At 35.7% G+C, this 26,384-nt stretch overlaps 1 protein-coding gene across 1 annotated transcript; it reads left to right on the top strand.

Annotated features, from left to right (window-relative positions):
• LOC141590288 (uncharacterized) lies at positions 1–1,518 on the top strand. Its single transcript, XM_074410890.1, has 2 exons — positions 1–565; positions 1,400–1,518. Exons 1-2 carry the CDS (start codon positions 1–3, stop codon positions 1,516–1,518), a joined length of 684 nt encoding a protein of 227 aa, XP_074266991.1.
• The last annotated feature ends 24,866 nt before the right edge of the window (positions 1,519–26,384 follow it).

Here is a 26,384-nt window from a genome sequence, read left to right as displayed (position 1 = left end):
ATGGTGAAGAAAGATGCAAAGCCCCGACTATTGAGATGGGTCCTCCTCCTTCAAGAATTTGATTTAGAGATTAAAGATAAGGCTGGGTCGGAAAATGTTGTAGCCGACCACTTATCTAGATTGACCGTTGAAGACCATGGGATACAAGACAAGAGTGGACCCATCAATGAGTGGTTGCGGGATGATGGACTCATGGAAGTTACCGTCAAAACCCCTTGGTTTGCGGATCTTGCCAACTACATTGTGAGTGGTTTCTTACCGGATGAAATGGAACCAAGAGAAAAGCGGAAGTTGAGAAATGATGCTAGGAGATACTTTTGGAATGACCCACATTTGTTTCGCAAGTGTGGGGATGGAATGTTCCGGAGATGTGTTTCAAGAGAGGAGGGCTTAGAGATTGTTGACCGGGTTCACAATTCCGCCTATGGGGGACACTTGGCCACCTCTAGAACAATTGCCAAGATCCTCCAAGGTGGGTTTTATTGGCCCTCCATGTTCAAAGACATTCACTATTTGGTTAAATCTTGTGATGCTTGCCAAAGGGTTGGGAACATTGGGAAGAGAAGTGAGATGCCCTTGACTAACATATTGGAGATTGAGCTCTTTGATTCTTGGGGCATAGACTTCATGGGACCCTTTCCCAACTCTTGTGGAAATGAATACATCTTGGTTGCGGTGGACTATGTATCCAAATGGATTGAAGCGGTTGCCTCCCCCACCAATGATAGCAAGGTTGTGATGAAGCTTTTCAAAGGCACGATTTTCCCAATGTTCGGAACACCAAGAGTAGTCATAAGTGATGGCGGATCTCATTTCCGCAAGAGCACCTTCAAGGCTCTACTTGAATCACATGGAGTGCGGCACAAAACCGCACTTGCCTACCACCCTCAAACTAGTGGGCAAGTGGAGGTTTCTAACCGCCAAATTAAAGCCATTTTGGAGAAAGTCACCAACAAAAGCCGGAAAGATTGGTCCCAAAAGCTCCCGGATGTCTTATGGGCATTGAGAACCGCCTTCAAGACACCCCTTGGCACCACCCCGTATAAGCTTGTGTACTGGAAAGCTTGCCATTTGCCGGTGGAGTTGGAGCACAAAGCTTGGTGGGCCCTTAAAGAGATGAATTTTGACTTTGATGCCGCCGGAGAAGTGCGCTTTCTCCAAATGAATGAGCTTGAGGAATTGAGATTGGAGGCTTATGAGAGCTCCAAAATCTACAAGGATCAAACGAAGAAATGGCATGATGCCAAGATCATGAAGAAAGAGGTAAGTGTTGGAGACCTTGTTCTCCTTTTTAACTCCAAAATCAAGGTGTTTCCGGGCAAGCTCAAATCACGATGGTCCGGACCCTTTAAAGTGATTAAAGTATTTCCTTATGGTGCTTTCGAACTTTGGAGTGAAGAAGGGGGAACTTTTAGGGTCAATGGTCAAAGAGTCAAGCGATACTATGATGGTGATAACAAAGGTCCTATTGAAGTGCTCTATCTCGGGGAACCTCTCCCCGAGGAGAGGGAAAGTTGAAATTCTTGAAAGCAATTTGGTTTGGTGGAGTTCCTCAAGAACCACCACTTGTACATAGCATGCATTTTTAGTTAGCTTATGAGAAAATTGGAAGGGATCGTACTTGGAAAGATGGAGTTGGTGAGGTTTGGAGAGAGCCTACTCGACTTTTGGGAAAGGTTCAAGCTTGCAAAGTGAGGAACGAGAGAAAAAGGGTTCCTGGCCGGTCGACCGGCCGCCGGTCATTTGACCGGCACAGAACCAACTGTAAGTTTTGGGTCGTAATTTTGAGAAGGGACTCCCAGCCGGTCGGCCGGCAGCCGGCTCACCGGCTGAGAGTCATGGTGACGTGGATTTTTGGGGGAAATGACGAAGGAAGGACTCCCAGCCGGTCGGCCGGCAGCCGGCTCACCGGCTGAGAGTCACTTGTATACTTAGAATTTTTTCGAAAAAATGGAGTAGGACTCCTGGCCGGTCGACCGGCGCAAAACCAACTGGAAGTTTTTGGAACCCCAGCCGGTCCACCGGCCGCCGGTCCCCTGACCGGCCCAGATCCCACCCGTGCCCCTTTATACCTTCTCAACCACTCATTTCTTCCTCACTTTACCAAAATCACTCTCTCTCTCTCTTCAACCTAAAACACACCATCTCCATCTTCCCTTCAACTACCCAACCTCAAATCATCAAAATCATCATCCAATCCTCCATTTTATGAGGTAAAACTTCCTTTTAACCCTATATTATCACTCCAAACTCCATTTTTCATCTTCAAAACACCAAAAAACTCAGAAAATCGTCACTTCCAAGGCTAGGTTTTGAAAAATCCGAAAATTCAACATCAAATTTTTGGGTAAGTTCTTCACTCTAGCTTCATTTATATAAGGTTTAATTATCCTTTTAAGCCTTTTTGGTGGAGAAATAGGAGATTTTGTTGTGGGTTAGTAAGGGTAGTTGCATTTTTGGGATTAATGGCTCCAAGCAAGAGAGCTAGGGCGGCGGCTAGTGGATCGGAGATAGCCCGCGACCCAACTTTCCCGGAGGTCCAATTCATTTCCGAGGAACACAAGGTGAGATTTTCTCATTTAAAATCTAGTGAAATTATCCCTACTAGATTTATTTGCCGGAATACCTTGAGAAAGCTAGGTTGGGACACCGATTGCGAAAAGTTGTTTAATGGGGTCGGGATGGGAGCTATGTTCAACCTCCATCGCCAAACCTTTGCTAGGATCACACTTGAGTTTTTATCCTCCCTCGAGGTAGAAAAGAATAAGAATACAAGCAAAATAATCGGTATCTCCTTCCGGTTAATGAACAAAACCATTCAAGTGACCCTTGAGAGAATTGGAAGAATTTTTGGGTTGCCTTGTACGGGGAGCCACCTTCCCCCGTCTAGGTATGATCAACAAGAATTGTGGAAAGCGATTTCCGGTGAGAATGTTAAGGATGAGCCTAAGATGAAGGAGCACCATATTCATAGCCCTATTATCCGGACTTGGCACCGTTCTATGGGTTGGACGATATTTGGGAGGCATGAGCCTCACAATATGCGTTCGGACGAGCTCTTTATACTCGGGAGCTACCTTAGGCAACGCCCAACGGCGTATCAAATCAATATTGCTCATCACTTGATACTTCATTTGCAAAAGCTTGGCAACAACATCCGTACCAATTCACCAATCGTGGTAGGGGGTTTGATAACCCAAATTGCTAAAGAGACCGTGGGGTTTGTGGAATCGAGGCATCAACCGATAAATGGGGTCACCATAATGGATAGTAATCATTTGAGCTCCCTTTTCTTTACTAAGTATGACTTCAATGACAAGAAGACTTACCTATTTATTAGGCAAAGCTTGACCTCTATTGCTCTCCCCAATGCCGACTTGGTCGCTCTTGAACCGGGCCAAGAGAGATATCTCCTTCCTATTGCAAACACCACCGACCCTTCCACGCGGGATTGGGCCCGTACCACCCTCTCTTACGGAAGAAATGCACAAGGGCCTACTCAATCTTCTTACAATTATGATGCCCCGCCCGAAACCGGCGCATCTTCCTCCGCCCAAACCTCCCAATACCAACCCATTGATCCTAAGATTTGGGAGCTCATGGAGGGCATGAACCTTGGGATTGGAAAGGTGAAATCCTCCTTGGAAGACTTCCGCACCCACGTCGACAAACGCTTTGAACAAGTCGACGACTCCTTAGGCCGAGCCCACCAAAAAATTGATCGGATCTACGTGGATCAAGCTCTCGGCAACTACCCTCTCTATGAAGACTACGCTTCCCGGCGTATGGTCCCTCCGGACGGTCCTTTTCCCTCCTACTTCAACCTACCTAATGGAGGGTACACTCAACCGGGGATTCATGGAGGCCTCAACTTAAACCCCGACTACTATAGCGCTCCTTCCTTCCAAACTAGTGGAGGATATGACTTCAACCAAGGGAGTGGCTACGGTGGTTTTGGGGGAGGCTATGATAGCCAAGGGGGATCGGGAGGCTACCACACCAACATCACTATGGATGCTCCTTTCAACCCTCAAGTCAACCTAGGAGGGTTTGTTGGTAGTGGTAGTGGCCAAGGGGGTAGTGGAAGTGGGCAAGGGATGAATACTAGTATTTATGATGATATTAGTTTTGATGTGGGAAATGTTGAGTATGGCGGGAGCGGATTTAATGCTCCTAGAAGTAATTTTGATGCTAGTGGAAGCGGTTTTGGAGACTATGGCTATCAAGGCGGCTTTGTTGATCAAAGCCGTGATAAAGGAAAATGTGTGGTTACCATTGATGACGATGATGATGATGTCAATGACAATGATTATGATGATGGAGACGATGATGTTGATGATGAGACCCCGCGTGCCGAGCTAGTGGACTATGGCTCGGATCTTGATTGAGCCCCTATCTTTGCTCCCACCTTGAAAAATCCAAAGCCAAGTATGATCTTCCCCTTAAATCCAAATTTTCTCATTCATAGTTCAATTTTGTATGCATTTAGTTAGAAATTCACTTAGTTGCATTCATATAGGATTGCATTAGATTTCAAATTTGTAATATATTGTTGCATTTAGTTATTGCATTCATCTAGTATAGCTTGCATTGTATTTCAATTTTGCATATAGAATAGAGCATGCATTGCATTTTCACAATAAAAACCAACTAAAATATTGAAAAATGACTAAAACCACCAAAAACATGTTATTTTATTTCACTCAATTGCCCTCCCATGTAAATGAATAAGTGTGGGGAGGGCCTAAAAAAAAAACATGCATTTTAATTTCCAAAAATCAAAAATACCAAAAATATGTTATTTTTATTTTCAAAAATTCAAAAACCACCAAAAATATGTTGTTTATTTCTCCTATTCTCTCCCTATACTTTGTTCCATTGAGGACAATGTAAATTTCAAGTGTGGGGAGGGAAATATCCACTTTGTGAATATTTGTTTGCACCTTTAAATTTGATAAAAATTCAAAAAATGCCTAAAAATTGAAAAAATTCAAAAAATTCCAAAAATATTGCATTGTATATATATATGTTTGTCTAACAAGTGGCGCAGGCACATACGGGACATTTGAGGCATTAGGAGACTAGAAGACCGCTCGGTTTAATCTTTCCTATCTCTTTCTCCTTTACTATTCTTTTCCTTTATATTGTTGGATATATGGAGGAGGATGGGCTATGTTGATGAGGATGTTCCATTTTGGAACTTGGTGTGTGTTGCTTACGTGCTGCTAGGTTTAGATAATTGTTGCATGTTTATTTATGTTGCTAGTACTTAGAAATGCATTTCGTATCTTGTGAATATGTGTTTGTTGCTTTATTTACATTTTGCATCGAGTTTGTATATAATTTTTTTTGAACAAAATTTAGTCTAGGAAGGGAGTATGATACCCTCTATGATGATACTGTCTAAGCTGTGTCTTTCCCCTCTTAGTGGCTTGCACCTAGTGACCTCCTTGTTAGGGTGTTTGCTTGCAAATACCCGGGAAATGAGGCTAGACCGGAAAGTTTTGACCACCATGTGAGACCAAGACCGTAGACTAGGCCTAGATTTCGACATAGCTACTTACATGTGAGATTTAGAGCCTCCTTGGGACCGGTACATCCATACCCGGTCCCCCTTTAGGTGTGAGTAGGCTCCTCGCGTGGCATGTCACATCACGACGCACAAGCATGGCGTCCTTTCCTTTTAGACCATGAGATGTTCATTTATATGCATATTTTGAAACAACAAGTTGCATTTCATTTCTTTTTAAGCCTCACATTGCCAAATAAGCCTAATTCTTCGACCCTTTAGACTAGGACCGATTTTGTTTACCCCTTTTGAGCCTTGACCTTTCATTTGATACCTACGATACTAACTACAACCCAAAAACAACCGACCTTGATCAATAAAGTTGTCTATGAGTTTTGGTAGTATGAAGCAAGGGGATTTGAATCTTGGTTTAGTGGATGTGCACAATCCACTTGAGTCGGAATGACGGTTTAGTTTGGTTTGCTTTGAATAAAGAGGTTTTGAAAAAGAAAAGAAAAAGAAAATAGAAAAGGAGAAAAATGTAATGAAAAAGAAAAAAATTTGCACAATTACTTTGTTTGATGAGAAAAAGCCAAGCAACACTCCTTCATCAATGGAGTAGAAAAAGGCGTTGCAAGAATAAAAGGGGACTTGATGTTTTTCCTAAGTGAGTCGGGTTTACACATTTTTTGCTCGATTTTGGCAAGCCAATTTCTTGTTAGGGTGTAGACGTTGCTCATTGGTTGCAATAACGTGACGATTTTTGTATTTTTCCAAAGAGAGTCGGGTTTGCACAATGTTTGCATTAATTCGGGAAACCGATTTTTGTTAGGGTGTAGACGTTACTCTTTTGTTGTAATAAAAGTGGAAGAAGCGGAATTTTGACAACAACTTGATTTTAAACTCCAAATGATCCATAACGGTGCTTGCACCAATCCGTTTCGACCCATTACCTAGCCCCGTTACAACCCTTGTTTCTTTTATGCATATTTTCCTTTTTTGCATCTCATTAATGGTCTTGTAGGAGAAGATTCCATGTTAGATTGCGGGCATGTCTCACGAGTCGAGTAGATGAGTGATTTTGGTTACTTTTTGCACAAAAATCACCCGTTCCAAAAACAAAATGAGAGATTAGTGAAAACCGTGAGGAAGTCGGTAGTCTTGGTCCCCTTAGTCATGGGTCAATTTGGTTGAATCTTGAGTGTGTCATGTGATTCTCGAAGGTTAGGCTTTGTTTCCCCCTTTCCCGCCTTTGAATTTGTTTCCTAGGCATTTGGTTGTCAAATTGCAGTTGCTTGAGCCACCATTAGGGCATTGACACCCCGCCGAGACTATGAGACGGTATCTCCCGACCAAAACCTTTAATCGTTCAAAGTAAAACGGCCGCTTAGATGAGGAAAGCGGTTTGATTTTTGTGATGCATCATATATGTTGACTTGTGCTTAATTGAATGATTGCATCAAAAATTTTGTAGCAAGACCCAACTTGCCTTGCAATAGGGCACTCTTCCCTCATGAGTGTCGAATTGCGAGTTGAAGGGGCGTTGAGTGCGCTAATACTCGATCGGCTTAGGTAGTATTCTAGTTGAGTGATGCTTATATTGTGCACCCACTCTCCATATCTATTATAGTAGTGATTTTTGCATTGATTTAGGACTTACTCGAGGACGAGTAAGAGTTAAGTGTGGGGAGGTTGATGAGTCCCCATTTTGTGTCTATTTCACCTTTCTTTTCTTTGCATATTTCCCGATCACATGCGGGTTTTGACCCTTTTTAGCCCCATTTTTGTAGCTTTAGCCCGTACTATGAGATTTGTATGCCTCACTGCAGATTTTGCATAAGGAAGAGGGCTAAGGGAGCTAGATATTGGACCTTCAAGAGATGCTTAGAAGAGAAGAGTGAAGTGAAGAGAAGAAGAGTGAATCGAAGAGAGGAAGGACTCCCGGCCGGTCGGTGACCGGTCCACCTACCGAGAGTCCTACTATGCTTACGTTGACTATTGAAGACCTGAAGAAGGAGTCCCAGCCGGCTAGGCGGCAGCCGGTCAGCCGGCTGAAGACACCCCCTGGAGCCGGTCAGCAACGGCGGCCGCCCACCGCTTGCCATACCGATGATTTAATTGGAACTCAAAAGTTCCAGAGGGTTTTGTGCTTGGTCAAATGACCGGCGGCCGGTCCACCGGCTCAGACTCCCTTCTCCGCATTTTGAACTCTTTTGTAATTTTCGACCTAAACAATTGTAAGCTATAAATACCCCCTCCTTAATTCATTTTCGACACACAACCCTAGATCTGAAAACTTTCCTTATTAATTGTAATCCTTTCTTAATCAAGCACTAATCTTTCCTTAATCTTTCCTTAATATTTAGTAAAACTAGTAATTGTTAGTTAGAATCAATAGTTTACTCTTGTTCTTTGAAGATTGTATTGGGGGATTTTGAAGGGTTTTCCTTCTTATTATTCAATCAAGCAATCATTTTTCCTTGTGTTGGTATACTTCTTCTCTTATTTACTTATCAATCATTTGTTTACACTTTTTCTTGTCTTTCATAATTGTTATAATCATCATCATGTCTTCTCTTTATGTTAATTGTCCTTCTTCTCTTATTAGCATGGTTATCTTTGGTATGAGTGAGTAGACTTCCTTCTAGGGTTTAGGGGGAGTCTATATGGTTTTTATGGCATGATTGTATGATTATTTGGGTCTTTGGTGGATTGTTTATCTTTCTTGTTCATGCACACAAGGTGTTTGATTAATTGCATGAGTGAAAGTTTGTGCCTTTTTTCATTATTGCTTAATTCCCCCATTGAATGAAAATTTGTGGAGGTCTTGTTGTATGTTCAAGAGAAGTGTGATGCTTAATGAGAGTTAGATGTCACCCTTAGGACACCCTCTTATCATTGACCCCTTGATTCATCATGTTTGCCCTTAAACCATTTAGATGACCCCGAAAGCCCTAGTTTTTAATTAATCATATTCATTTTCATCAACTTGTTTGTTCAATTGCTCTAGTGTTTAAAACCAAAACCCCTACTTTTAGTATCGATTAAACTTGACTCTAAGTTGAACCTAGCAGCAACCCCCGCCGTCTTTGTGTTCGACCCCGACTTAATACTACGTTTTTTCGGGTTTTACAAATAGTTTTGATAGAGGGAAACCGCGACAATTCTCTACCTATCACTAATTTATAGGAATTATACAAAACTATAGATTATATAATCACATACCAACTATGTAAAATCAAAGCTAATACAATTATATTTCCTAAAATATTACCAATCTAATCTGAACAAAGTATTAAAAAAAAAAAATTTATCGAAATAATTTTACTTTTTGGTTGATAAAATCGGTAGAAAACATTAAAAAAACAGCATTCCTTGCCATAAAAATCGTAAAATAAAAATAAAAATTAAGACCAAGAATTTATAAATTGTAGAAAAAAACAAAATTTATACCGTCTTTAACTTGAATGGTAGATTTGCAAATAATAAATTAAATGGCATATCTGTAAACTCCTGCAGGAAAAAAAAATTATAATGATATTAAAATATTAATAATCGAAATATATGCAAAAAAAATTAAATAAAAAGTGAAAAAAATTATTAAAAACGGCTTATATTCGTTTTAATCTTAAAACTAGTCTAGTATAGTTAGAATAAAACAAAAGTAGAGTGCATAAGGTTAGATGTGTCTTATATACACAAGTAGGATGATCCCGTTTTAATAATTAAACGATGTATCCATTTTAATGGAGACTCACTCAAAGGATTATGTCTTTTTATTTGGTTCAGATAAATTTTATACTCATTAACTCGATTTGTGATGATTTTGTTTTATTTGGTTGATATTTAGCGGATACGATACTAGCATTTCGGCTGATTTAGTTACGAGGCTAGGTATTTTGCGGATACGGTACTGGCATTTTGGCTGATTAGTTATGAGGCTAGACCATTAGCTCGTTTTACAAATTGAGACTTCAGTTTCATTAGTTTAATCTTTTATACAAATAATTATAGAAAAGTTAATCATAAAACAATGACGTGACATTAAAATTTTATACTTCCTCCGCTTCAGTTTTTGCATTTGCTTAAATTACCCCTCACAAAGAATAAAAAGAGACAAGCAAATAATTAAGACAAACGGAGTAATATACTACGCATATTACAATTCAAATTTATTATCGAAATAAGCAATAAGGAAATCTTATTTACAAATAAATATTTGAGTATTTGTAATATATTTAAACGGATGATATTCACTATCACGAAACTCTTGAATACCTATTTATTTAGTTCAACAATTGAACAATTTATCATGTGCAATTATATTTGCACAACTTTAAAACTTTAACACGATATATATCGCTTTTATTAAAAGTGTCATTCAAATTAAATTTTAATAAAAAAATTATGGCTAACTATAAAAGGATCGACTACCATAAATTCAACAACATATTTAAAAAGACAACCCGTGCATTTCGTGCACGGGATTAAAACTAGTAAATATACAATTTGTAATAACTATAGGTACATATCATGTTCCCTATAATTATTTATTAACCTTATTTATTAACTCAAATCTTAATAAAGCTATATATACCAAAAAAAAATACACAAATGACAACAAGATGAATGTGTCACAGTGGTAATAGCAAGTGCACATTAACCGAAAGGTTGTGGGTTCAAACCTCACCAACTACATTTTTGACCTTTGACCTAAAGGTTGAATCGTCGTTAACTACGGGTGGCTATGGACTATCGTTGACCCGACGCCGACTACCGTTGACCGGCAGTGAACCACCGCGATTGACCATTAGAGTTGACCCGGAGTTTACAACTTAACTACATATGTTAAATTACTAATCTAACCCTTAATTAACCACTAGAAATTAACTCAAGTTTCCCACGTGTCGCGATATTATTGGTTGTGTATGAAATTCTCATACACAATGTGTATCCGTAGCCTTTTTGATTTTCGTCCCCTTTATTTACTAAATTGTGGCTTTGGTTACGTTTTATACCAATTTCATGGTGTAATTACGGTAGAAAACTAATAACGAAAACCGGTCACTATTGAAACTCTCAATAGAGAAACGTCAATCGACGGTGAAATTTAAAAAAGACTTGATTACGTTTTACCACTTCCCCATAATTTGATATAATGCAAAACGTGTCTACTACTACAACTGTTGAACACATCGACTGTGACAAGTCACAATCTTCCACCGAGACCGAGTTTCATGCCATTGCAGCTACTACATCCGAACTATTATGGCTTCGATCCCTTCTCACTAAGCTCAGTATTCAGCTTCTATCACCTCCCGCAATTTATTGTGACAATCTCAGTGCTACACACTACTCCGCTAATCCCGTCTTTCATTCCCGAATGAAGCATCTCGCTCTCTCATTTCATTTTGTCAAAGAACAGGTACAGCTCGGTACTATTCGCATTCAACACATTAATGGCTCGGACCAACTCGCTGACACTCTTACTAAGCCACTCCACAAGCCTCGGTTTCTTGAGCTTATTTTCAAGATTGGACTTCGTCAGAGACCGTCCATCTTGCGAGGGAATGTTGAAGATATTCATGCCATAACAAACGATCCTACATAATCTTCTAATATCTTGCCTATTATTTCATTCATTGTATTTATATCTTTGTTATTATCTTATTCCTTAGTTAGCTTTATTTGTTCCTATTATTTTGCCTTGTATATCTTTTATAATAGGCTAGCACAATATTGTTTAGATGTATCTATTAGTATATATACTCCCCTCGTGTATCATTGTAATTATTCAATAATAAAAACCTATTCTAAACCTTACATGGTATCAGTTACCACAACGATCCTAACCCTATTGCTCATCACTGCCTCCTTCCTTCAACTCGGTGCATCCATGGCCTCATCCCGAACTCCGATGAACCCTCCAAACCCTTGGTATCCATCCACTTTCCAAACTGTCTCAAACTTACACCATTAACCTATCTTTCCTGGCAATTCCAAATAACCCGACTACTCCTTGGCTACGGTCTCTTCTCCTTTCTCGACGGGACCAACCCGCCACCACCCAAAACTATCGCCACAGCCACATCCTCGGATGACAAAGACACAACCAAAGCCGCTACCTTACCCAACCCAGCCTACAACACTTGGTATCGTCAAGATCAATTGATCCTTGGCGCTATCGCAGGCACCCTCGATGACACGGTTGCTCTCATCATTATTGGAGCCACCACGTCTCATGAGGCATGACAAACCCTCGCCACGACTTATGCCAAACCATCCCGAGGTCACATCCTCCAACTCAAGGACCGTCTTAAAAACATTACCTTAGGCAACAAAACCATCTCTGAGTACATGCTTGCTATTAAAGCTTGTACGGATCAACTCGCTCACCTTGGCAAACCCGTTGACCCGGAAGATATAACCTCCCAAATCATCCAAGGCCTACCCCAAATTCCTTACAAAACCGTCATTGATGCGGTGTGCGCTCGTGACGAACCCATAAACTTTGATGATTTCCACGAAAAATTAATCTAACATGAACTCACCATCCAAACCGACACAAACCACGTTGATCAATCTCCTACTACCTTCACTCCGTCTGCCCATGCCGCCACTAATCGCCCCTCCTATTCCTCTCGTCCATACAACAACCACTACAACAACCAAAACTACAAACCCAACCACTATACCCATCAATCTCGCCCTCCTCCTTCCTACAACAGACGTGGCCTTCTCCCCACTCCACCCCCTCAAACACAACACCAACCAAACCCATTCAAAGGTCGGTGTCAGTTTTGTCGAGAGCAGGGTCACGTCATTCGTGACTGCCCTGACTTCCAGAAGTTATACCCCAATGTTGCCTTTCCACCTCCACCACCTCGTCAACCCTATGCTCGGCCCCATGCCCACACAGCCACCACTACCAACACAAACCCGTCATCCTACCTTATCGACAGTGAGGCCTCCCGCCACATCACCAATGACTTAGCCAATCTCTCCTTCCACGAGCAATACAACGGACCGGATGATCTTGTTATCGGTGATGGCTCCTCGCTTCCAATCACGCATCACGGTTCATTTTCTATTTCTCTGCCTTCTCGTTATCTTCTATTTACCAATGTTTTAGTTGTTCCCAATATTTCTCGTAAATTACTTTCCGTCTCGCAATTTTGTCGAGACAATAATGTTGTTGCTCTATTCTCACTTCCTCTTTTTGTTTCAAGGACATCTCGACGGGGGAAGTCCTACTCCACGGTAATTTCGATGACGACATCAATGAATGGCGTCCTCCACCACCCTCTGTCTTCACGATTCAAGCACACCCCCACCAACTCGTGGCATCACACTCTCGGCCACCCCTCCAAAGCAGTTCTACACTTTCTTAATCGCAAATTTAATTTAAGCATTCCTGAATTTTCTTATTGTAATGCGTGCTTGACTAATAAAAGTTTTAAAATTCCTTTCTCTATTTCTACCTTGCGTTCCACTGCCTCCCTCGACCTTCTTTATTCTGATGTATGGACTGCTCCTCTCTTATCCATCGACTCATTTAAATACTACGTTATTTTTGTCGACCACTTCACACACTATGTCTGGCTTTATCCCGTCAAACAAAAATCCGATACAATTACTACCTTTCAACGTTTCAAAGCAATAATTGAAAAATATTTTTAAAAACCAATTCGTCAATTTTATTCGGATAATGAAAGCGAATATGTTAAAATGACTCCCTTTCTCCTCACCAACGGTATCACCCATCTCACCACCCCACCACACACCCCCAAGCACAATACCTTTGCCGAACGCCGTCATCGCCACATCGTGGAAACAAGACTCTCCCTTCTTACCCACGCCCAACTACCCACTACATTCTGGTCATACGCTTTCGCTACCGCTGTCTACATCATAAATCGCCTCCCCACCACCACCGCCACCACCACCCCCTCCACCTCCACCTCCACACAACACTCGCCTCTCCAACAATATTATCAAACCCAATCCCAAATATCATGACCCAAAATACGCCAAGGTCGCTATCTCTCCCTCAACCCATGTCACTCCCACCACCACCAAACAAGCCTTAATCGACCCTCGCTAGCGTGCTGCTATGCTAGACGAGCACCAAGCCCTGCTCCGTAATAACACCTGGACCCTCGTTCCCCGTCACCTTGCCCAAAATATAATTGGATGCAAATGGGTATACCGAGTTAAATACAATTATGATGGCAGTCTTAAGCAATACAAAGCTCGCTTGGTCGCTAAAGGTTTTCATCAGCGGCCCGGTATCGATTACTCCGAAACTTTCAGCCCCATTATCAAACCCACCACCATACGACTCATTCTTACCCTCGCGGTCACTCGTGCTTGGCATGTACACCAACTTGATGTCAATAACGCGTTTCTGCAAGGTCGCCTCACTGAAACCGTCTTCATGGATCAACCGCCCGGCTTCGTCGATCCCGATAAACCATCTCATGTTTGCCAACTAACCAAAGCAATTTACGGACTCAAGCAAGCTCCCCGAGCTTGGTACACTGAACTCCGTACCTTCCTTCTTACGTATGGCCTTTGAAATTCCATTTCTGATCCGTCCCTCTTCATTCTTAATAACCCTACTTCTCAACTTTATGTTCTTGTCTATGTCGATAACATTATTATCACCGGCCCCGACCCTTCTCTTATTACAAAATTTATCACCACTTTCTCTCAAAAATTCTCCCTTAAGGACCTCGGTCCCTTATCCTTATTTCTCGGTGTTGAAGTCACACCCACAACCAATGGTCTTCATCTCAACCAAACTAAGTATCTCTCCGACTTACTTCACAAATATAAATACCATGAATGCAATTCCGCTCCAACACCAATGCTTCCTTATCCACCCTTATGCAAACAACCTGATACTCCCATCGAAAACGAGTCTGACTACTGTGCCATCATTGGTAGTCTCCAAAATCTCTCCCTTACTCGTCCCGACATCGCCTTCCCTGTCAATAAACTTGCCCAATTTCTAAACCACCCTACTTCCACTCACTGGTCCTCTCTCAAACGCCTTCTTCGCTATTTGAATGGTACTCTTCACTACGGTATCCACCTCCACAAAGACTCCCCGTTGTCCCTTCATGCATATTGTGACGCAGACTGGGGAGGTGACTCTAACGATTATGTTTCCACCAGTGGCTATCTAGTCTATTTAGGCCGTAACCCCATCTCGTGGGCCTCTCGAAAGCAGAAGGCTCTCTCACAATCTTCCACCGAGGCCGAGTTTCGTGCCATTGCAGCTACTACATCCGAACTACTATGGCTTCGATCCCTTCTCACTGAGCTCGGTATTCAGCTTCTATCACCTCCCGCAATTTATTGTGACAATCTCAGTGCTACACACTACTCCGCTAATCCCGTCTTTCATTCCCGAATAAAGCATCTCGCTCTCTCATTTCATTTTGTCAAAGAACAGGTACAGCTCGGTACTATCCGCATTCAACACATTAATGGCTCGGACTAACTCGCTGACACTCTTACTAAGCCACTCCACAAGCCTCGGTTTCTTGAGCTTATTTTCAAGATTGGACTTCGTCAGAGACCGTCCATCTTGCGGGGAAATGTTGAAGATATTCATGCCATAACAAACGATCCTACATAATCTTCTAATATCTTGCCTATTATTTCATTCATTGTATTATATCTTTGTTATTATCTTATTCCTTAGTTAGCTTTATTTGTTCCTATTATTTTGCCTTGTATATCTTTTATAATAGGCTAGCACAATATTGTTTAGATGTATCTATTAGGTGTCGTTTGGTTGCCCCACTAAAAGTGGGTGAATTGGACATGTGAATTGAAAAAATGGAGGTCGTTTGTTTGCCCAAAATCACGTGAATTGCATTTTCCTAGGAGTTTCCAATTCCTCCACCATGGAGGAGTTTAATTACCTAGATCCCCCTAGGTAATTGGAAACTCCCGCATGAATCCAACTCCCGCATGCCAACCAAACAAATTTTGGACAATTCACGTGAATTGACCAATTCACGTGTTTTGTAAAATCATAGGAAATTAAGTCCCATATGACAACCAAACGAGGCCTTAGTATATATACTCCCCCCTTGTATCATTGTAATTATCTATATAATAACATAAAAAGCCTAGCTTGAGCACCATATTGTGACACGTGGCGCTCTTAGAATATCCTTGAAATAAGTTGTTTTTAGCACTTTGTTTAATCCTACAATTAATAACTAGTGTAGATCTCGTGCAATGTATGTACAGTATATATATAGAGAGTTTTACTTTTTAGTGTATTATTTATGAATTTCAAATTAGCAAAAAAAATTTCTTTATCATCGTTATATTTTGATTTGAAAAATCAAAATCAAAATCGTATTAATCATGAAATGAGTATTTCAATGAAAGTTTTTCTTTTACCGAGAGATTAATAGTGTTATTTTATAAAATTTATTGATAATATATTTTTAGACGAACTAATTATCATAAAAAAATCAATGAATTTTTATCGTATGATTCTTTAATAAAAAAAATTCCTTTTTATATCATAAAAATATTGGAGATAAATTTGTGTAGAATGTGAAATGTGAAATGCTAAATGACATAAATATATAAATTTAAAAGATTATGTGTATTATAGCCCACTATACTTATAGAATATGCTAAAAAAAATATAAACCTTATTTTAGGAAATATATTAGGTGGGAAAATTTAGAGTTTCACATATTCTTTTACTAAATAAGGGATTAATTAAGACGTCATAATCAAATTTACTATTTATGTCTCAAGCCCCTAACTCTTCAACTGTCTAACTATTTACCAATAATTATTTCCTTTTTCCAAACATTAAACGTATTGTCGAAGTATAATAATAATAGGTGGAGTTAAAGTTTTGGTCAAACGAAGAGTCATCTATACAATAACATAAAAGGCTAGATAAACGACACGCGGCGGAATATAATTACATGGTAGGTTAAAAATTTTCTAAAAAAATATTAAAATAGAACATGAAAAGGCAAAGTAGTGATCATCAATCTTACATAAACATTCATCTTCATATTGTTACTCCACTCCATAATCACATTATTTATCCCTCTTTAGTGCAAAAATTTTCATATTCTATAATTATGAAAATTCAACAAATTTTTCATCCTCCACTCCATAATAATAATATTTATTCCTCTTTAATGCAAAACTTTTCATATTTTATAATTATGAAAATTAAACAAATTCTATGTAGAAAAGGAGACCAGTTAATAAGAACTCTAACATACTCCTAGCAAAAAAATAAAAAATAATCGAGAAGTTTTTCCTTTTTATGCTTTACTCCATTTTCATTTGTTTGTTTTTTCAAAGCTTTATGTTGAAGAGATTAGAGGAAGAATAGAAGAATATAACAAGCATTTGTAATGTATCGGTCCGTTCTTAGCATTGTCGAATGTTAATGATGACATTTGAGATCGTCGATTATCAAATACAACTATTTCAAATTATAATCTTAGTTTTGTAGTTTCTATTGATAGAATCATGTTTTTTTGAAAATTTTAATGTATTCAAAATTGATAATGTGTAGTCAATTTGTTGGGATTGTATTATGTACAATAATAAATTATAGATGTATCAACTAAGCAAGGCAAGTTTAGTGTAAGTATAGTACTCAGTATTCTCTTATATTTTTAACGAAGTCGGTTAAAAAGATAGCATATTTTTTATTTAATCTTTTAAAGTGAGAATGTTTCATGAATATCTATGTGATTTTATCTATCATACTTATCTCATTTTTTTTTTTTCATTTGATTAAACGGTTAAAAGAACATGAGTGAAAAATATTTTAATTATTAAATATAATTAATTATCTCTAAACTTACAACTATGGTTAATACTACATATTATTTCTATAATAATCATTAGTTTAATAAAATTGTAAACTAAGAAAGTATCATATTTAGTGTCGAGCAAAAACGATATCATTTGGAATAATAAATAAATGATTCAACAGGGAAAAAAATTAAATAACCAACGTAACATGGTAAATCCGTACAATATTATAAAAAGATAAAACTGTTATGAAATATTAGTTAGTGTGGATGTCCATTGGGCTTATACCCATTATATATGTAATTAGGGTTCCGATTCACCCTTCTCCTATGTACTATATATACTCCCATTTGTAATGAATAATGAACAACCATCTTTCCTCTCTCAATCTATTTGCTTGTTTTCTCTCTACACTTACTTCTGTAATTCTTATTCTATAACACGTTATCAGCACGAAATCTAGCCAATTGAGTAATCGATCAGTTAAAAAAGACCGGTAAGATTTCTAATCAATTCCTTCGTGAAATTAGTAGATTGAATCAATAACTTCGTCTGTTTTCTTATTCGACTTTGTCACTAGCAAATTCATAATCTCCTTAAATTCAATGATACCGCTAGTGCATTAGTCTGATTAATTTTGATCAATAAGTTCGTCTTATTGCTTTTTTTTCCTTGTCTGCCATGTGTATTGTTTTTGTTATGCGATTTGTGTAGTTTTGGTTGTATAATCTTCATGATTTTCTCTTGCAACAATAAAATAATACTTAAAGAGTTGTGTGTTTTGTATTTCACTCCTCATATTGAGCATAACTTTCTTTACATTTGTGTATTTAACTTATGAGTTATGGGACAAGACGTCGAAGATGTTTTATTAATGAATTAAAGCAACTTACGGAACTGCTCATTTTAAATGGATTGAAGTAACCCATATGATTTGTGTGTTGGAGTATTAAATTATTTTGAGCTTGACATTAATATGCGGTATACCAAAATTTAATACACGAAATCATTTATACTAATTTGTGATATTGTATTGTACGACTAATTATGTCGAATCTTGGGCACTTGGAGACGTATTCCTATATATTTGATGTGAGACGGTCTTCTATCAATTTACAGTCTCATGTGATTATAATGCAAGACAGTCTTCTATCTATTCAATGTGAGAAGACATCATATCCATATCTATTTAACAAAAGATGATCGTCATTTTAATTTAAGACGATCTTCTATCAATATAATATGAGACATTCTCTTATCTGACATTATTTTCGGTTAGTTCAGTGTGAAATGGACTTCTATCTATTTAATGTGGGGCGATCTCATGTGATCATACTTAACGATATTCTATCTATTTAATACAAGACGATCTCATATTTATTTAATTGAGACGAGCCACTATCTATTTCATGTGAGACATCTCGTATCTATTTAACATGAGAAGAACTCTTATTATAATTTAAGACGATCTTTTATCAATCCATGTCAAGGAGTCTTATGTCATTATAAGGGATATAACATTCCATCACATTAATGTGAAATAGTCTTTTATTAGTATAATAATGTGGATGACCTTCTATCAAATGTCAAAACAGCCTTAGTTCACTATCTCTATAACGTGACTGAGTCTCCCATAAATTTAATGTGAGACTAATTTCTTATGGACTAGTCTTACCCATATTTTTTCATTCCTCAACGGAAAATCATATTTTCTAAATTCTTATGACTTTTTTTTTTTTTTTGAAAGTAAATCCTTATGACTTAATTATTTATCATTCGTCATATTTTCCAATGGGGATATTAATTCTTGCCAAGTTACCTAAGACACTAAATGTGTCATATAACAAATCATATATTTGGCAAAATGACGATGCATTATTTTGGGCACATACGATATAATAGCTAACCATAAGTTAGCATCCAACTGTAGTTTGGCAAGTCTGTAGTGCACAATTGCACATATTAAGGCATATCTAACTCCAAGTATGGAGGATTATAATAAATTGCTTGCGAACTACTATCAAAAGTTGACATGAAATGACATATATGATCAACACGTGCTTAAAGAACTTTGATGTAACATTGAGTTCATATGAGTTTTTACTATACCCGTTTATTATAAACATAAAGCTTATAATTTGCTGAAACTCTCATATGTAGCATATAAATATTACTCCGTATTCCAACAGGAGACTACACTAATGAGTATGGTTGATATTTGAAGATCTAAACATGTGTTTCACATTAATACTCGAGGTTGAAAAGACCTAATAAATTCAATTTACAATTTGATATTGCTTTTAGTGGCTTGAAAACCACGTAACATAATACGAGTAATTGAGCAATAACAATTCACAGTTTGATCATTATTATGTGAACAAGTTGATCTTCTTAATTGGGCATTTTATTCAGCAAATTGATAATCAATTGCATTATACATTACTCCCCATAATCAATAATGTCCACTCATGAAATCTCATTTAACATGAGAAAATTGCATTGTAAGGTGGTCAAGTGAATGATTACAATCTATCTTGAATATAGTTTTTACCACCTTAGGGGGAGAAAGTAAGTGAAAAGTTGGTAAAACGATATAAGTTTTATCATATTAAATTACACTTACAGTGTAATATATGAAGAATGACGATTCTTTACATTTCTAATATGATCATATAAGTATATCCATATGAAATGGATACACATTTGCGCGCAATATTCAATTGTCAATTGGATTAGGACTTTATAAGTCCGTTTAACCATTGTCATATTTATGGTTATTAACGAGCTCATAAACCTGAAATCCATCCAAATCATGGATATTGAAAACAATATTGTATATAGTTTGCATTATCGAGTCATCATCATGTGCATATAGAGACTAAGTATATCATCTTTGAATTAGTTTCATATCACATCATTACATTCTTTCATGTCATATAGTTTAGAAATTAGTCACATATCATATGAATGCACATTGTTATAATATGTTTTGCAAAGAAAAGTTCAGGTGATTTCAAACTACAAAAGTCACAAGATCATTTGGAATGAAGCTGCAAAATCGTTATAAATGATTATCGTCATATTATGAAATTTGAAGCGATCATCAATTCTACATTAACTATTCTTGTTAAATTGAAGGCATGTATTAAGTTGATCAAGTACGATGACAGCTATTTCAATGATCGAGAACTTCGTCACATCATAAGTTGCATTAACGTTTCACAAGTGATGCAACCATCAGGGGGAGTGTGCACGCGCTGTACTCTTTTTCCTTATCTATGGTTTTGTCCCACTGGGTTTTCCATAGAAAGTTTTTAACGAGGCAGCTTATTTGTTTGCGTGTTAGAGGAATATTGTACTCTTTTCCTTACTAGTGTTTTTCCCACAGGGTTTTTTTAGTAAGGTTTTAACGAGCCATGTTCTTCAGTAATGTACATCCAAGGGAGAGTGTTATGAAATATTAGTTAGTGTGGATGTCCATTGGGCTTATACCCATTATATATGTAATTAGGGTTCCGATTCACCCTTCTCCTATGTACTATATATACTCCCATTTGTAATGAATAATGAACAACCATCTTTCCTCTCTCAATCTATTTGCTTGTTTTCTCTCTACACTTACTTCTGTAATTCTTATTCTATAACAAAAACTAAGCATTTCACTAAGCCATATCTCCTATCAAAAGTCAACTTGAATTTTCATGTGTCATATGCATGTAATTAAAGAAAATAAAATAAAATTTAAGTTGTACAATAGAATGTAAATATTAATAAACTTTTTAGATTTATCTCATATTAATAGATATATTATAATTAATAAAAAATGATTAATAATAAATTCACTCTACGATGCAAATCTAAAGCAAATCAAACATGAAGAACTACATCATAATTAATCAAATAAATATGCCATAAACATATTATGCAGAATTGAGGACCAATTCTAGACTCTAATCTAGCCTAGAAAACCGCGACATGTGAAGCAAACATCAAAAGTTGATTAATCAAGCGATTTAAACAAACTATGTCATAAATGATTTAAACATGCTAATCAACATAATTCCCCATCAAAACTCATATCTACTAATAAAAAAAAAAAAAAAAAAAAAAAAAAAAAAAAAAAAAAAGCCAAAGACAACAACAACAATAATAACAATAATCGTGACAAAATATTAATAAACGTAGCAATACTCGTGGCAAATACGAATAATCTTTGGAAAAAGTTTAGTAAATTGTGTCCATATAGATTACAAAATATATACTTTGACAATATATTATCATAATATACGTATTGATTAATAAAAATATTTTTTTTACGAGACTCTTCTATCTTTAGGACCCATGCGATTACAAATCTAGACTTATATAACACCAACAAAGTGAGAATAAAATAGTTAATCCCGTGAATTTCACGGGTAATAGAACTAATTCAATAATAAAACCTATTCTAAACCTTACAAATACCATTAACAACAACAGAAGATTAATAGTTGAACAAGTATGTGCTTCTTTTCCCTATTTTCTGCATTCTTTGAGAGTCTCATGATGATTTAATTTATCACTCAAATATAAATAAATTTAATTTATAATTATATTTTTATTTTGATTTTTCTAAATTATATGATGTATTTTATCAATTATTTTTTGGGTTTTAAATAATAATAATAATATATTAAATTTGAATCAGATAAATTTAATTTAATTATGATTTGACTTGAGTTATTCTTAATTATAATATATTTTATCAATAATTTTTTGGTTTTTAAATAATTATATTATATTAATTATGAATCATTCGGGCCGTACTTAACGTTATGGCCTAAGGCCATAAACAAACGATTTGGGCTGTCCAATATAAATCATGGCCCATAACAATAAACTTCCCAACGCCACGTGTGTCCTTATGATTTGACCATGCCTCTACACACGGATCGTGAGACTTGGGATCCTTTTCCGTTGGATTCTATAGCATCCAACGGCTAAGATTTTCCTTTACACGGACGGATTGAGCCGTGGATTTCCCTTTTAGCGCGATTTCTATTTTCCAAAATTTTTAAATATTTAGGGAATCCTCACTACTACAAAAAACCTCAAAGACACCAATAATAAGAAACCGGTTGGATAACCTATCCGGTTTCTTAACATAAGAAACTGTTTAATTCCCAAAATTGGTTTCTTAGAGTAAGATAAGAAATGTGTTGAACATACAACCGGTCTCTTATTTTTTCTTTTATAATTATAATTTATAATAATAACTGAAAAAAGAATCTATAAATACTATTAAAAGGCTAGCCTAAAAATGCCACGTAGACAATGCCACATGAGATGAAAAAAAGCCACGTAACAATGTGATTTGGCAAACTAATATGACATGGATTATCCAATTAATTATTATTCTATAAATACTATTAAAAGGCTTGCCTAAAAATGTCACGTAGACAATGCCACATGGGATGAAAAAAAGTCACGTAACAATGTGACTTGGCAAACTAATATGACATGGATTATCCAATTAATTATTATATTGCATTAATTTAAAATACTTATTTCCTTTAAAAATCCATCCATATTCCATTAGCTTTAAATTTAATAACTAAAAAAAACTACAATAAAAAAATACGCATTAATTATAAGTTAATAATTTCTAAATATTTCATATGGAGTAGTATTATATGTATTCGAAATAAAAAAAAAAATTGAATAAATAAGAAATTAAGAACGAAGATGAATAAATGAAGTTGAACAAAAAAATTTGTATTATCACTAATTCATTAGTTTTTTTTAAAGGCATTAATTCACTATTGTTGTTACTATAACTTTTTTGTATATAAAAGATGTTTTACGGAACTACTTAATCGACAATTGAGTATTAAAGATCGTATAAAATATTTTCTTAGGAAAATATAAAATATATGGAAAATAAAATATTTATTTAATTTAAGTAATTTATAAACAAATTCTGTAAATACTTAAATGAAATTAAACACTAATAATAGAATTTTAAAAGGGTAATAATACTGTGTATTTAGTTCATGAAATTATTTCACGTAAAGAGTAAGGTTTTGGAAAATATAAAATATATGGATAAGAAAATATTTATATAATTTAAGTAATTTACAAACAAATTCTGTAAATACTTAAGTATATCTATACAATATAGTTAACATGTTAGATTAAAGCATTTAATTTAATTTCACATGGCATTAACATTTAGTATTTTATACCCCATTAATTTCTATTAATTTTTATTGATTATTTAATTATTTATTAATTATTATTAGATTATTGGTTATTTGATATAATTCTTATAAAAAAATGAATGATTATTAAAAGTCCTTACAAAAATGTCTTTACATATTGTGTAACATAAAAATAAAGAAAATAAAAAGACATCATTACTATTCTTAAATTAAATGTATATATTTATGATTTGATAAGCTAAAAAAAACCAAAAAAAGATGTAACTTACCAAAATTCACATAAAAGTTTCATAATTTACAATTATATTTCACATTTTAATTGAAAATTTTGGAAGAGAACATCGATGTTAGTGAATCGGTTAATTTTTTTCATATTAACACAACTCATAAAATTAAAGTATACATTTATTTATTTCTTTAAAATCTATATAATAAATAGTATAAAAAGACTAACATTGAGTATATTTTTAAATGACATGTGATATAACAACATGATTTCAAGAAGTCATACTACAAGTCTCATCATCATAATTATTTTCTTTTATGTCCCCTAATATTTATTCTTACAATTACAATATTAGAAAAAATTAAAGAAGATAATAACTTTTTATATTCTTCCACTTCAATACTTTATTCAATTCACCACAAGCATTTAACCATACTTTTCATCTTCTTTCTCCATAACTCATTTCTCAAGTTTCTTTATAATGATTCATATTTTTAGTTTACCTTAAAACTTTTGATGATATTATGACTTCTTAATTACTACCGTACTTTTTTTCTTGAGATGATAATGTTTATTCCATGAGCACAACAATAGACATGCATTTTTATTATAATTTTTTATCAACCTACAACTAATTCGTTTTTCTCATGTTCTCTTTTCCATGATAAGATTTTACTATATTGGTCAAACTCATTTGATAATATTTTAAATATACTCGGTATATCTTATGCAATTTTGTATTTCGTGTACAATTGATTTTGGCATAATACTAATTTGTACAATTGATTGAATTTCAGCAGCATGGCATACTAGGAGATCAATACGTGCAAATGACAATCGACAAGTATGTGGATTTTTTTTAAGAGGATGATGTTTCTCATTTTTTTCCTTGGAATTTTATTTTGGGAGATTTTCCTATTTTAATTATTAATACAAAACTCATTTGATAATATTTTACATATACTCGGTATATCTTATACAATTTTGTATTTCATGTACAATTGATTTTCGCATAATACTAATTTGTACAATTGATTGAATTTTCAGGAGCATGACATACTTGGAGATCAATACGTGCAAATGACAGTCGACAAATATGTGGATTTTTTAAGAGGTAGCATGATGTTTCTCATTTTTTTTTCTTGGAATTTCTTTTTTTTGGGAGATTTTCCTATTTTAGTTATTAATACATGACAATCGGTGAGTACAGAACACAATTTAAGAATTATCAATTTTTTATTTCAGATATTAGTTCAATATCAGTTAACACGATAGTTGATGTTGGAGGATGTGTTCATATGGATGATCAAATCTGAAGCTCTTGGATGGAGTAATCACCATATTGAGGATGTATTTTTATGTCGTTCATTTTAATTGATATTAGCCTATCTATTTTTGTTCCAATAATTATGCTAAGGTTTTAGCCTATTAGTTATTTTTGGCCTTTTAGTTGTAGTGATAGTATCGACACAACATTGACGGATAATTCTTACAAGAGAAAAAAAAACCATCAAATGATAATTAAATTTGAAATGGAGACACACGTATTCAATGTATTCAATCACTATATTAGTCTTACTTCATTCACTTTGTTAGGCTATTTTTCTTTTAGTTATTGAAGGAGAAAAACTTGACCGCCGTTGGTAAATTGACAGTTAAGAAACTCCTCAATCTCCGGAGCACCAATATTTTGAAGTTACATAATACACAACCCATGTATAAGTATTAATAATTGATTTCTATATAAACAACTTATGTCTATATACATGTAATTATACTATTTAATTTGAGTATGATGAATTGAGAATGCAAATCATTACTGAATTTACGAGTTAACATAAATCATGAATCTTCAGAGCAATGAGCAGCGTCATCCGTCAACATATACATTAAAAAAAACTCTCTATTAAATGCCTAAATCCCATTAATTTACTAGGTTGTTAATAGAGGAGAAGAAGAGTTACTCATGATTAGATTTTTTTTTTTGAGTAATTTAATAATTACTCCCTTTTAGAAACCACTTTTTTAAAATTACTCCCTTTTGAAAACTTTTTAATAATTTACTCCCATGAAATGTTCTCAAGTCAAAAATTGCACCCAATTTGACACTCCGGTGACATATTCCGTCAATATTTGAAAATTCTGATTTTAAGTTTATTTTTAAGACGAAAATGTCCTTCCCTCTTCTTATATACTCTTCACCTTATTCATTCATTCACCCTCTTCTTATAATTTCCTCATTTTTTCCCAAGTAAGGTATGTTCATCTTCTTCCTCTCAATTTTATTTCTATTGTAATTACCAATTAGTATAGTGTTCTGCAAATTTGCGATTTTGTTTCAAAAATTTATGCAATTAGGGTTCATATATGCGATTTTATGCCTTGAATTAGTAATTTGCAATTTTCGATTTTCTGCAATTAATTTAGGGTTCATATTTTCTGCATTTTGTTTCAAAAATTTAGGTGAGAACATGTCAATGGAAAGCAGCTATGAAAGTAGTCATCATAGTGTTGTTGATGAGCAACCCAAAAAGTGCATGTGCGGTGTCCCGGTTGCCATTTTGACGTCTTCCACACATGACAATCCAGGTAGAAGGTTTGAAAGGTGCAAGTTTTCTAACCCATC

This window comes from Silene latifolia, chromosome 1 (genome assembly GCF_048544455.1).
Source record: "Silene latifolia isolate original U9 population chromosome 1, ASM4854445v1, whole genome shotgun sequence".
In the NCBI taxonomy this organism is placed as follows: domain Eukaryota; kingdom Viridiplantae; phylum Streptophyta; class Magnoliopsida; order Caryophyllales; family Caryophyllaceae; genus Silene; species Silene latifolia.
Note: the sequence above shows the minus strand (reverse complement) of the source record. Positions and strands in the feature narration are given on the sequence as shown.